The 15,314-nt window shown below is 36.4% G+C and overlaps 1 protein-coding gene across 3 annotated transcripts in view; it reads right to left on the bottom strand.

Moving 5' to 3' along the window:
• Positions 1 to 15,314, bottom strand: part of LOC113230444 (solute carrier organic anion transporter family member 5A1-like) — a 68,574-nt gene that overhangs the window by 29,172 nt on the left and 24,088 nt on the right. Inside the window, exons 1-2 of one of the 3 annotated variants that reach the window (XM_026464378.1) lie at positions 5,165 to 5,397; positions 4,372 to 5,093 (exon numbers count right to left, since the gene is read on the bottom strand). In XM_026464378.1, the coding sequence (XP_026320163.1) occupies positions 4,372 to 5,093; positions 5,165 to 5,169 (727 nt within the window). In that variant the 5' untranslated portion in view covers positions 5,170 to 5,397. Of the gene's footprint in view, positions 1 to 4,371; positions 5,094 to 5,164; positions 5,398 to 15,314 lie in introns of those variants that run through there. The other 2 variants (XM_026464380.1, XM_026464379.1) reach the window with 2 other exon arrangements.

Below are 15,314 nucleotides of genomic sequence, written 5' to 3'. Positions count from 1 at the left end.
CCGAACATGAAATTAATATGTGTTCATCTGCTTGCAGGTTCAATAAAATGTACCTAAATTTATTTAAGACCTTTATCGTTACTGTATTCTGGCAAATAAAGGTATTCTATTCTATATCAAAACGATATGATCACTTTCAAATGAAATTAAATGTTTCGGATTGGATTTTATCTCGGATTCTTCGATATAATCTAAACATTTAAAGAGCCCAATTTTGCAGTGTGTCACGAATGTAAGATTTACATAATAAGCAGGTTAATGCAAATAACTGTCTTATTATTACATAAACCGACAAAATGTTATGATAACGTCCTTCGGTTATTGATATTATTTGCCCGCCCCATCGAGATCTTCCAAGAAGTAGACAACAGGAAATTCCAACGATCCAGATTGCTAATCAATGATTAAAAGTCATCAAATAGACTGGTTATATTCAGAAAATAGCTTCCTTCCACAATATCATTACACGTAATGCCGATCGTCGAGATATACAAGGCATAATCGGTTGGACTGGTCAATGTTCCCCGTAATATAGTTTTTAGAAGTATGACTAATTCGTTTCTATGGCAAATGAATAGGTGATTCTTCGAATAACGCACCTGAGCAAACATAGTAAGCAACGTGTGGGTGTTGTTTTTGAAACAGTGAAATTTTAAAACACTCCGTAATTATAATAAGAACAATATACCTCAACATTGACATTTACAATAATCATGTATTCTATATCTTTTTTGTTTCGTCAAAATAAAGATAAAGACATTTATACAAGGCCCATCAGATATGTATAGTAAATATTATTCACGTATTGTCCTCTATAAATCTACGACATAATAACTGAATGTACGATAACGTGTTTTAAGATAAATACTTGTTTATATTACAGCTTACGAAAAGATTAGATTATTATTTTGCGAGCTAATGATATAAGGAAACTGACCTACGCCAACAACCGCAAATGATTGAAGCGTAATCAGAGCCGATGCAAAAAAGTTGCATAAGTGCACATGCGATGTGGGGCGCATGCGCGGTGTAGAGCAGTGGTGTGCCCGTTTCGGTAGATCACGCGCGCCTGCGCAACGATGTAGCTGCTAAGCCGTTGTGAGTTGATGGCCAACCAAGCGCATGTGCTTTTTGTTGCCACTTGTTTGAAGGTCAACGGACTCGCATGACGTAAAACAAAATTATAATTGCTGGGTTTTGAATTCAAATTAAAATATACTATTGTTAAAATTGATCAATTTCCTTAGTCCTTTATTTTACTCTACCACAAGAGCTGGTGCCCCAAATTAAAGTACGTAAGAGTAGTTTTATAAAGGAAAATATTAAGTAAATAAGAATCTCTACCAGAAGAACCACTTGAATATGACACTGATTCATCATAAGGAAACTTTGGATAAAAAATACTGTGCAACCTTATTGGCAAGATGTAGTAGTTTCTATGTAGTCAGTAAAAATTTTAGTTGCAAAACGATGAGCTATGTAAGGTAATATAAATAACAACTCCTAGATTCACATAGCATGACCATTGAATCTGCGAATGGATCGAGCAGAAACGTCATAGGAAAAAAACTACTTTTTCGGATCAATTCGCGTATATATTTTTTCTCATAGTCACGGCAGGTTTGTAATAACATAAATAAGTAAACGTTTATTTCCATTATCTATTATCTAGAATTCGATAGAAACCTAATTTTTTCATAGTGTACGCAACTGAAAAAGAGAGCTGAAAAATAGGGTCCGGAATATCGTCTTACATATAACATGATTGACTTCCATTTACAAATAAGAAACTTGATGTACCAGTAAATAATTTAGAGCATGGCATGTGCTAAACCTCGTAAAATCTCCACTTTGTTTAGTAATGTTATAGTGCGATTAAGGAATTCAGAACAATAGCTAAATTTATTAGAGAACCTAAAACATTATCACCAATAAATATTACTATGCAACAGTATGAAAAAGTGAACAGAAGCAGTCACAAACATTAGAAAAAGGATTTTGTGAGTAGTTAATTTTAGAATACAATAGACATTGGTTGCAACGCCACGACACGAAATATTGAAAACACTTGTACAAACAAAATAAAACAAAAATAATTAATAAACAAAATAAAAAAAGAGCCAAAAAGCAAAAAACAAAATATGACGACAAACTGTACTGTCATTTGTGCGGTTGTGGCGTATTTTCATGTTGTTTTTCTCTACCTAATTTCGGTGTCATTCTTTTTAATTTCAATATTCTAGAATATTATCACGAAGTATTATTTAATATTCGAGTGTGATATCCTGAAGTATTATTTAATATATCACGATGATACACTCGCATACTTAAATAATACAAATTGTCACCGAAATTCAGTAGAAAAAAATTATCTGAAAATTATCTTTAACAGCCAGCAAATAATATAATCATTACATCCTACGTTTAACGCAATATGAGATACGCGCAAGACAAAAATTAGGGCTAAGGAACAACTGGACAACTGTCCTAATATCTACAATGAGCTGAAATTGTCACGAGACGTCCCGGCCCAGTGACACACTTGCAACTGCGGACGTTCCGAAATAGCAGTGCATACGAGTATCTACGTGCTTACTGTAAGGCATCTGACATACTTCGTTAAATGCACCATGTCGGTCGGTACTATCTATATTTACGGTGACATTTTAAGACAGTAATAAAAGCTTTGGCATTTACAAGATTAAATTTTTGCTGGGTATCAGGTTACCGGGTAATGGACAGAGACTGAGGAAATAGCAAAGGTTAAAACATTACGAAAAATTATGATTGAAATTGGGTTCTTAGTAGGAATAGAGCTTACGTATTTCTGCCACCGAGCAGTAATGTCGGCATTACTGTGTTCCGGTTTTAAAAGTGTGCTGGCGAAATATCACAAGTCCCATGTGCCTGTAACATGGGACTTGTGATATATCTCAGGGTGACGGGCGCAGTCGCAGTGCCCCTCAGTTCTTCGCGATTTAAAGCTCTGAGTGGCACTGCAACTGTTTTGCAGATCAATCGGAAGACAGAAAACTATGAATCAGAAGGATACCAGGCAATGCCAATTACCTGAGTGGTTACATTCATAAACCGAAGGCGGAAAGTCCGCTGTCGCATGTAATCCTCGATTTAGGTCAAATCATTAGCACAGATCGGTTAATTGAGTTTAAGGCATTAATTAATGATAGCGCGATTGCACTAGTTTCTGATTTAATTTAATATTATTGCTTTAGTTATTACATTAAAGACTTTCTTGGAAAACTTAAGAGGGGTGGAAAGGTTTTACATAATTAGTTGTTTTGTAGCATTGCAAGAAGTACTACACTATTACGTTGTTAAACTATTCAGCAATTAATACACTAAATTAACACTAAATAATAGGACTCCAGTAAGTACACAAGTAAAATATGCAAATCATATGTTCGCAGCGGTCCATTCGATAAGCAATGCACATATTAATCGCTCTACAATTTATATAGTAGACATGAAAATAACCGGCCTATTTCCAGAGTCCATAACGCAAAATCGGTACAAGGCCGCTGTTGTTTAGTAAACAAATGCGAGGCTCCATTACTAGCGGACAATATAGTACCTAATATCAAAACAGACTCAGATTTGCATACAACGTGCTTTTACACATTTACACAAGAAATCAGATGGAAACAGTATACAAAACAGAAACCACTGCGAAAATGTTCATTCAAGTTTCGACGAATCGAGTAGTTATAGTTACTGAGACCCCTCCCTACAACATCATTATCGCTTGGCGGTAGCAGAGGTAGAGATACGTCACAGAGCAGATATAACAAGCGACTTCAAAGTTACCTTGCTGCCGCTCACGCTGATGTCCTCCGTCCTCTCGCACCCAAATCAATATCCGCTTTTATTATATATTTATCGCGGTTTTTTGCCCCTCTACGATACATGGGTACTGTATCTCGCATCCAAAACACGGATCCTGCCTTTATTTTGTTTTTGTAATCCTTTGTCGTGTATCTTTTTTGGTCAACGACGTAAGACGAAGCAACAGGTAAAATAGTCTAGACTAAACGAATCAATGCAATTTATTCCCTAAGATGACAAGTCGTCGGAATCGTTTTGTTGTGTATTGTTTTTTGGTATGGTTATATTATTATAAAATAAATATGCTTTAGCATGAATCGCTTGACAGAATTGCAAGTTGGCTCGTAATTACAGTACCGATGGGAGGGCGGCTGATCGTAGGCGGTGCAGCGCAGTGGGCGGCTGTGATTTATACGTTCCTGCACCTCGCCAACACCCGCTAACAATCGAGCAGTACCCAATCAATGCATGCGTGCAAATTGTATACGGAGATACATTTTGCTGTTCCTTAAAATTAGATCAACTCACCCATGTAAAGAGGCGACTGTTTGCTGCCAACGTTGTCATCAACGTATGGAATTCCTAGAGTAGCGATCCCCGTCTGTCCCACGCCGACGATGAGCAGGCAGACAAATAACCAAGGAATGACGACTGCCGTGATGGAAGAACGAGTGGCCGTTCCTTGCATTTGGGACGGGTTGCAAGATGTTATATTGGAGTTGCAGACGGGTCCGACGCCGCCACTATGCGTGTCCTGGTGCACCTCGAGCAGCTGCGTTCCATAAAATACGTGCGGCATGACACTGCCCACAACACCAATCGCCAGCACAATCATCATGCAGGCTATCCAGCGCGGCCGGTGACCACGTCCTGCCAAGTACGTCAGGAACAGAGCTGTGCATATCTGCCCAATCTCCGTCGCTGCTAGCAGCGTCCCTGTGGTCTTCGACTCGACTTTGAATAACTTTTCAACGGTTGTCGTCACACTCACGAAATACGTAAGAAACATCCCTTGCACGACCCATCCTGATAGAAACACAAGCATGAACACTCGTGTCGAGTGAAATGCCGAGCGAGGCTCGGCCTGCTGTGGCGTGGGCAGCTTGCAGTCGAGAGAACCATTGTTATTGCCTGTCGCAAGCCTTTCTTGTTCCTCAGGCGTAGCTTCCACTCCTTTCATGGCTTCCTCAACTGGGGGGCCCGGGGGACCCGTTTCCCCTTCGTTTGAGAGTGGCGCGACGTTGTTCGCTCTGCAACAAAATAAACTAATAAATACAAACTAACATATATATTCACTGGAAAGTATCACAATATAACTCACGTCATATTTCTGTTTTATCTCTACACAGCCGTTCTAATTTACAACTAGACAAGCCTGTTGGTAATGCAGTTCAAAGTTCTTATGACTGAACCTCCCGTTAACGGAACTCTGATCGTGAACAAAGTAAGCACAAGGAGCCGAGTCAATATGCAAGCGACAAACGCATAGTTTTTTGGAAGCCGTTCACCGATAACCGCGAAGGGATGAGGAGGCTGCGTGCGCGCACCCAGCGCGGCCGACTCAGACTGTAACTTGCAATTACCGAGCGCAGTGCACCCGCTTCGCCCGCCTCTCGGCTTCTCCCCACACAGGGTTTTTATTGGCCGCCTATCCATTTTTTGCTTACGCATTTACACATGATGAAAGCCGTTTGTGCAACGCCCTCCTCCAAAGATTCCCTCTCGTCTCGACACTACGGAATGTCTTTGTCTTTCGCCTGGAGCTTTTTAAACTTTACTTTTTTCTCAACTATTCTACATTGAAGCACAGTAATATTGAATATTACTGTAATATTAAATATTACTGTAATATTACATCTACTACTACGTACACACGTAGTGATCAACATGCGGGATGCGTGTAATTTAATCGCTAAAGACACCGTGTGACTCGAAATCAGTACCCGCAAAACAGATAGCTGTAATAGATTGTTATTACTTACAGTATGTATGTAGTAGTACATATTTTATACTTTTGAGGTAACCTACCTGAGTTATCTTTTTCAACTATCTTCACTTAATCGTAATTGACGAAATGTGGTTAATGTGCGTTTACGTAATCAAGTCGGAAAGAATGAAAGTATACGAACAAGTACAATACGTGTTTCCTATATTTAGGAAGTATTGTGCATCAAGTTAAGTTCTGGATTCCGTAAATGTTTTGCGTATCAGGCTATGCTACTTTCTTGCCTTAGCAGAATAGAAACATTCATACCATTTGCAATAACCGATACTGTGACGGCGTGAACCCAGCGATTACTACAACTATTATAAGACGATCTCGGTGGCCCAACGGCTTGCACTGTGGGTCATCATCAACCCATTTATACGTCCCACTGCTGGGTACGAGTCTCCTTTCAGACGAGGGTTAAGGCCATAGTCCGCCACGCTGGCCCATGCGGGTTGGGAACTTCACACGTTTTCCGAGAATTGTGAACCTTCTTCAACGTGCAGGTTTCATCATGATGTTTTCCTTCACCGAAAAGCTCATGGTTAATTTCAAATTAAATTTCGCACACAAATTCCGAGAAACTCAGAAGTGCAAGCCCGGATTCGAACCCACGACCCTGTGCTTGAAAGGCAGTAGGTCAAACCATTAGGCTACCACGGCTTCTTGTCTCTTCTTGGACTGTAGGTACTGAATGAGTAGGTCTAATTTGAAGAAAATATTTTTTTCTAAATTGTTTATGGTCAGAGTGTTTTATGTTAGTGTCCCAAAGTGAATTCCGTTGCTCTGGTACTCATAGCACAGGGAATTCCCTAGTTCGAGACAATATCATCATTAACATGGACGACAGACGTCACATGAAGGCTGTCATAAAAGGCTTAACCGGAGCAATCACAGAGCCCAAAAAATGGATGTCGAACATCGTTAAAAATTCACCTTGCCTATTCCTATTTCTCTCTTTTCCCCTTTGAATCTTAGACCCGTTAGTAATGAACAGAGAAAGAGGTTCCACCAGGATGTGAAAAGGCTTGAGGAAAGGTGTAAAGGTCGTTGGAATGTGAAATGAACTTAGCTAAGTTGGCGGTTTAAGACGGCGTCTAGGCGAGGAAGATTCGTCTCAAAATAAAAATAAAAAGTTAAGAAAAAATAACCGATTATATTGTGTACAACATTTGTTTTCAACTTTATATTTTGTGATTTATCTAGTAACGTAACAATTAGAATTAATATCGTAGATATATTCTGAAGTATTTATTTATGAAATAAAATTGCATGTATATATACTGGCTGTTTATTTTTAGTTATTTAGTAATAACTAAAGAAAGTATAATTTTATACTTGGGAATATAAAAAATTTTTTCGGATATAAGTCGCGTAAGTATATACATATATATATTTTTTTTTAAATAAACCAACGTGCCGAGCCCTATACAGGTACTGACTGCCGTGTCCATTATAGTTTGAAAAATTATAATACATTGTTTGACTTAGATCCAAGAAAAATAGTTTTTTTTTATAATATGACGGGACGAACAAATCGTACGCCTGACTGTAAGCTACACGCATGTCTATAACAACTACAGTGCCACTGGACGTACTCTCTCACAAGGAGCTCTACGCTCTACTGCTACTAAAACCACTACTAAAGTACCACTTCCAATGTGTTATAATCGCGAAAACCTAAGAACTCGATATAATTATACTTATCGCGTAATTGTAATGTATTTTTATTACGCGATAAGTAAAAAAATATAGACAGTGATAAAACTTTTTGTAAAAAAAAACCGACCTCCAAAGTTACTTACTATTTATTTGCCAAGATTTATTGAAATCGGTTACCGGAAAGTGCGCGAAACCGGATTCATCCCCCACCCTTACAGGTGGAATATTTCCTTATAATTTAAATGGGACCAATACCCTTTTTCCAATAAAAACGAATCATCAAAATCGGTACACAAATTATCGCATCGAATTGTCGCGTAACAAGCAAAAAAAAAAAAAAAAAAAAGGGTGCTTTTTTAAAATTTATAAGAATCATATCGACCAAATAGTAATAAATAGCAATCATTGATACACACAGAGCACTCATGCTAGGTTCGCAATAACAGCAAGTGTAGAATATTAATGTGAACGAGTCATACGGGTAACTGGACTTGCGAAACTCACCAACGAGGCCGATGACCACTGCTGACACCGGCGCACGACGCACTACTGCACTCCACAGACCAGTTCCACAAGGAGACTGCCTTACATACAAACACTAATTGTCACTTCTATCAAAGCAAAGCGTTTATAAACATACCAGAGATGATAAAAAAGGTGCTAAAGAACTTTCAGTCAGATATTTGTACAAACAAACTTATGGATACTACACCTACATGTTCCCCACGCCCTTTATGTTGGGGATGATTGAATATCATACCCTCGAAGTAAGAAGGAACATTTTCCTGGTGAAATAGATTTTCAGATTATTGCATGGGTGTGCGCATAACCCAATCCAAACAAATCCCTTTCCTTACCCCCAAGGTCCAAAAACACCACCTCAGACCACTGCAGGTCTCTATTTAATACGCCTAGAGGGCAAGATCCAACGAATCCTCTTTTTAGTGCTCTTGACTACATGAACTATTGTACATGGATCGCGGTTCTAATATTTTCGTCGACTCAGAAAATAAATTTCTATCCACAGCGGGCGCTTAATTTGAAAGCATTGCTAGGTCTACGTCTATTGTATATTGATCGCAATGGATGTAGACTTGGAATATAATTAATTTATTAATTTAATGAAAATGCAATAGTTAGTATTTTTTTTAAATAATTTATTCTACGTCATAATTAATGAAAGATAATTAATTAATTAAATAAGTATGTCAATAAATGATACATTATACAAGTTAAGTAAACAGTAATTGTCAAATAATAACATTAATTAAGCTTTATATGCTAATAGAAATTGATTGAATTGTGACTAGCATGTTTGGTGTAACTGTAAATGTAAGTGAATTTTATTAAATAAATAAATTAATAAACTTTAAAAAAAAATTCAACCAGCTTCTAAAACCAGAAAAAGTCACTACAGTAAAAAGTAAAAAATAATAAAATACAGATTTAATCCAAACGACAATACAACGCACGTAATAATTTAAATTTATTTTTGTCTTATTTCGTTTTGTACACAGTATTATAATAACTTAATAATCAATCTATCTACATTTATGATTTATTTAAATAATTACAACGAGGAAAATCTTGTACACACCTATTTATTGTCTATTATTGTAATAAAACATTATTATTGGTATGTGCTACCTACTGATCGGTTTGAAGTTTTATCTTACCACTAAAAAAATATTGCTACTTAAATATATGTATACAATATCTAATTATTTATTTTTCGATTCGGTGCCAACTAATGCAAGTTTACAAACTTACTGTAATAAGCGCCGAACTTATAACCTCCTTTTAAACACATTCAACACACCACATCTAAAAACACATTCATTACATACTGAGATAAGCGCAAAAGTTGTACAGCTATTAAAGTGCATATTGGCCAAACTAAGCTGCTGATAACGGAACGACGCAATAACAAAATTGACACTTATTTCTCCTCTAGACAAAAAAAATACAGCACATTGCACACTAGCTTATAACGAAAGTAAGTCAAAATCAAAAATTAAAATAATCTTTATTTCATAGGTAGCATTATTACACTTAAACTCCTTAAGTTAAACTCTACAGCTCACTCTTAAGGCAGATTCCCCTGAGAAGAATGAGCGAGAAACTTTAGGGGTTGCTCTTTGTAAATAACATTTGTATACATTCAACATTTACAGTATATTTTTTTTGTTTTCAAACATCTGAGATCGAGACTACCTCCACGAGCTAAATGGGTTACTACCACGGATTTTTTGTCATTTAAGTACGCAAAAGTTGTATAATAACCTTTAGTATAAAGTTTTTGTTTCACTATAGTTTTAAACTTCGTGAATGGCAAATTTTGTATATCAACCGGAATCTTGTTATTAAGCGTATACGTTGCCCCTAAAATGAATTTGTCAGTTTGTGAAGACGACTCTCAAGAACAGCTAGTTTATTTTTATTCCTCGTTTTTAATGTTATGTTATGTCTGTCACCATTTTTAAAGAAATTACTATTCCTCTTAACATAAATTACATTTTCATAAATGTACTGTGACGCTAATGTAAGAATGTTAATTTCCTTAAACTTATCATTCAAAGATACTCTGGGCCCAGATTGTAAATTGCCCTAACCGCACGTTTCTGCAGGACAAAGATTCTATTGATATCGGCGGAATTACCCCAAAGCAAAATGCCGTAAAAGTAATGAGTAAAGATGGATAGAGAGAGTTAGAAGTGCGTGCAGGCTTTGCCGAGCAGTGGTAGACTATTGCAGGCTAATTTAAAAAAAAATAGAAAGAATGCTGCAAGAGGCCATTGAAATTTAAAAAACATCCTAATTTCAACAGGGAAGATGGTTTCTCCGCACCACCAGTTTGGGATCCAGTATTTCCTCTAATTAAAAATCCCAAACAGACATAAGACTGCAGTACTAATTAATATGTTTTAGTTTATTCTAATTTCTATTAATAATTAATAATAAATTAAACTTAACAAAAATTCATTCAATAAAATAATTTGTAAAACTCAATGTAGCGTAAATTGGAATGTTTTCTTTGTAAAATTAAAAATAAGGTATTTACTTAATAACTATTGTAACTATAGTGAAAAAATAGGGTGGTTTGCATTAATATTAGACTTAACTGGTTGAAGACTGTACCACCTCAGTCAACCGTGACCATGGGATCTGTAAAGGGCCCGAAACGTCGGTTTGTTTGAAAAAACAAATATACGCGATTTAAATCCGGAAAAATAGTTTCATTTCCTATGTGTAACAATCGCGAAAACCTAAGAACTCGATAGAAAGTATTGTAGATTTTCAGTTTTAACCTTTAACTATTAGGTTGCTGCATCAGGTTGGTGTTTTCGCACCAAAACGGTCATCACATCCTTGTGAAAGAGTTCCTCCAAGGTAGTACTGCCACGATGTGAGCATTACTGGGTTCCAGTTTTGAAGGGTAAGTAAGGGTGCTGGTGAAATTACAGGCAGGTGATGGGCGCAGAGGCAGATCTTTCTTATTTAAAGCACTAAGTGGTACTAAAACTGTTATGGCCAGACGCACGACTTGTTCGTCCCGCCATCGTCACTCGGAATTGATTATAAAAAAAGAAAACATTCTACTGGTGCGTTTTAGCTACGTCTACGTGGCGCATTTAAAAAAAAAATTACCAAATCTTTTAAAAAAAACTGTTTGATATTTCATAATTTTTTGCGACATCGTACTCGTGCCTAAGGCTGCCGAAACATTCCGATGGTTGCCGAGGCGTTCCGGAGACTGTCGGCTCAACATCCCTAAGCTCGCCGCAGCTTTGTTTTGGTAGCTACGACTATTATCTATTGGAATTTCAACTAAAAAGGCATAACAATGAGTTATATAACTATTCGTCACCTTAAAGTCCCCTGCCGTGCTGTCACGTCAGTGGGCGCCAGGGCTGACGCGCAGCTGATAAGTTATCGAAACTGCTCAAGCTGAGCCGTTTCTCTGTAATGTAAGCGACTAAAAAATACGAAAACTTTCAGACGTCGAAACCACTAGATTGATTTACTGCAGCTACTTTCCCAATTGAAATGACACGGCATTTTGTATTAGGGTAATACCTCCTATGTTAATAAAATCTTTGTAGTGCAGAAATGTGCTATAAGGGCTAATTACAATTCGAGCTCCAAAATGTCTTTGAGAGATAAGTTTAAAGAAATTAACGTTGTTACACTAGCGTTATGAAGAATAGTATTTTTTTATAAAAAAATAGTGACAGACATAATATTAATACGAGGAATCAAAATAAACTGGCTGTTCTTGACTGTTTGTTTAGCACTTACAGGAAGTCTCGGTTTATGATGTTTGCCATAAATATTGTAAATTATAAATAAGTATATTCAAATATATATTTACAAAGAGCAACCCCTACAGTTTCTTGCTCATTCTTCAGGGGAATCTGCCTTGCGAATGAACGGTACAGTTTAATCAATATGACTATTTCAAGTGTAATTTGCTTACCAATGAAATAAATATTATTTGATTTCAGCTGTTTTCATTCACCATCAAAAGTACAAAAAATTCTAAAAATTGTTTTGCTAATTTATTCTAAAATTTACTTACTTACTAAAAAATTCATCATTCCTGAGGTGACAACAGCAAAATTGTTCATTTTATAAGTAAATTTAAAAAAAGTAAAAAACAATCAAAAAATCTGTAGGTGCTATTTTCGCAGAACTATAATCTTGTAAGTTGTCACGTTATTGCTTATCGGCGTCTATTTAATCTCCCCCGATTGAAAAGACATGAATCATTTATAAATTCATTGCTACAAATTGGATGGTCACACGATCAACCGCCAGAACTACGGCCTAATAGTTTTTTTTTATATTTTTGCTTACAAATAACTTCTTCGTTTAGTTCATCTCGTTAGTTCTACCTAAGGCACTGTCTAAAGAAACTTAAGCTTATGTAGAAGCGCTCTTTCTATTGACTTAGCTCTTTCACTGCCTTTGTGTTTCTTTATTTTTAGTAATAAAGTGTTTTGTATGACTATAAGTCAAATTAGAGTGTATACACATAACTTTTGTTTTTAATATTAAAAATAAATGCTCATAACAAATAAAACGTAGATAAAATAAAATTACCTACGTAGATATGACATCAAATGTTACTCAACAAAATGTCCTCACTTTATATTCAGTGACACTAGAAAATGAATAGCGGAATAATTAAGAATTTATGACTAAATGTGGCCCACATTAAAATTCAACCGAATTTCAAGAAGATAAACATGTGTGCCGCTTTTTATGGTTTTTATTCATGTTTTGGGAGAACAAGTACAAGGAAAACGCTTTAATATCCATTGGTACCTATGTGATCTGACCTTTTTAACCGACTTCAAAAAAAGGAGGAGGTTCTCAATTCGACTTTGATTTTTTTTTGTATGTAGGTATGTTACGCGATAACTCCGGTATTTGTGAACCCATTTTCATGATTCTTTTTTGTTGGAAAGAGGGTACCTCCATAGTGGTCCCAGTTAATTTTGAAGAAAATCATCCACCTTTAAGGGTGACTGTTCACGCATGAAGATTCATTTTTATAAATAGCGCCTAAATTTTATTGTAAGGAGCAATTATTTTAATGCTTGATTTTGCTATTCTCCAATTCAAGGCATTTTTCCTTCTCGATATAGGCACTTTGAGTAGTGAGAATCGATTTTTATTATCTCCTGTGTCAAGTCCCGTATAGTGGCGAACTAGGTGATTAATTCCGGTTTGTGCACTTTCCGGTAACCGATTTCAATAAAACTTGGTAATTACATGTAATTCCACGTACTTTTGAGGTCGGTTTTTTTAGTACTCTGTACTGATTCAAAGTTTAGACTTATAAATAAATCAATAACTTTTTTCATAAGCGGCAGACGGATCGGGGTCTACACGCGTTCTTCGTGTGGCATATGTCCGAAACAATTATGTCAAATAAGTAATACTCGATCAAATCAAATACAATGTCAAGTATGAAGCATAGTGAAATTACATGAGACTTACCAACCTATATCTCAGGGTGATGGGCGCAGCGGCAGTACCCCACAGATCGTTGTATTTTAAAGCTCTGATTGGCATCATGCGTCTTTTACTTTGCTCGAATATTAGATACTTATTTGACAATAATTGTTTCGGGAGGGTATCAGACGAAGAAGGAGAATAGACCTTGATACCATCTCCTCTGAGTAGAGGAATGGGGATGTCAGACGTATTTCCAAGTGTTGTGAAGCGTTTTTGACATGCAGGTTTCATCACGATGTTTTCCTACACCATTAGCGAGAGGTATTGCTTCTAAACGTCCGTAGATGTACGTAACTTACAAATTAAAATAATAGGTAACGTACATACATGCATTAAGAAGCAATCGATCACTGATTCATGATCGATGATCGGATTAAGAAGCAATCGATCATTGATTCCTTCTTAATCCGATCGCTGATCTGCAGCAAATACCTAACAGGGTCCCAAGTCTGCTGATTTTAAATCATCTTAATTGTATGTAGGCTTGCCAGATGGCCGGGAAATCCAGGATTGTCTCGGAATTTTTCGTCTTACAAACACTTAGAAGTTGTTTTTACAAACTTACTAGGGCACTTTTCACAAAAGCAGTCCCTCAGACGCAGCGCTGTAGTGAAGCTCGGTTTTTATAGTATTATAAAAATACACAGAGTATTGAGGTGGGTTCGTAGGTTAACTTTTACATAGTAAAAGAACGTATTTGAAAATCAAGTGCATTTTTATTTTCCCTGTAAAAATAGAACGACTAAAAACATTACTGAAGCCTAATATAAATACCTTTTTATTTTCATATTTATTGCCACGGCCTCTCCCTCTTCCTTACCCTAGTAGAATTGTCCCGGAAATGATAAGTCAGTATCTGGCAATCCTAGTCGTATGTGGATAAAGCGTCAATGGCAGAATTTTGAACGTTTGGTATTCTGCTAAAACTTAAGAGAATAGTGGCTCGCCATCGAGCTATTATTCAACTAACATTGCAAATTTTTAGTATCCTGCTCTTCAATGGCGAGCTGATACCACGCCTATGGCGTAGTGTATTACTAAATTACTATTTAAACGGGACAAAATTTAAAATACGCATAGTAATTTCAATGGTATTTTTAGTAAGGCATAAAAGGCAGTAGAGTCCCTTGTGAAAGAGTTCGCCCAGAAAGTACCTTACCTATTTCTACCGCCAAGCAGTAATGTCAGCATTATCAAGTTTCGCTTTTGAGGGGTAAGGGTGCTGGTGAAATTACAGACAGACATGGGACTTGTCAACTTATGTCTCAGATCTTTGCAATTTGATGGACAGGCGTGAAGTTTACCGTCAGAAGCCACGACTTGTTCGTCCCGTCACATTATAAAAAAAAGACAACATCGATCGTCAGTAATTGAATGTATGAATGTGCCATCACTGCCATTGCCACTAGATTTCAACAGAATAGCAAATATTATCATAATATAATCTCAATGACAAGTGGTTTCAAGAAATATCAATCATTTAAATTCAAAATCATCTTATTTCATAAGTAAGCAAATTTCACTTGAAATCGTCAAACTGATTAAATTCTACACCTCATTCGTAAAGTGTAAATATACATTTGAACACATTTATCATTTACAATATTTATTTCAAATTGAAATCAATTAAATCAAATCAAATAAATGCATTTTCAAATAAGTAGTACCAGTTAGTACCAGTAGAGCTTCTTTTGATAGAGTTCGTCCTGGGAAGTACTGCTACCTTATCTATATCTGCCGCCAACAGTAATGTGATCATTACTCCGGTTTTAAAGATCACTATGGCACTGGAACTGCT

Source organism: Hyposmocoma kahamanoa, unplaced genomic scaffold, assembly GCF_003589595.1.
Source record: "Hyposmocoma kahamanoa isolate Upper Pololo Valley unplaced genomic scaffold, ASM358959v1 63, whole genome shotgun sequence".
In the NCBI taxonomy this organism is placed as follows: domain Eukaryota; kingdom Metazoa; phylum Arthropoda; class Insecta; order Lepidoptera; family Cosmopterigidae; genus Hyposmocoma; species Hyposmocoma kahamanoa.
This window is presented reverse-complemented; position numbering and strand designations above follow the sequence as displayed.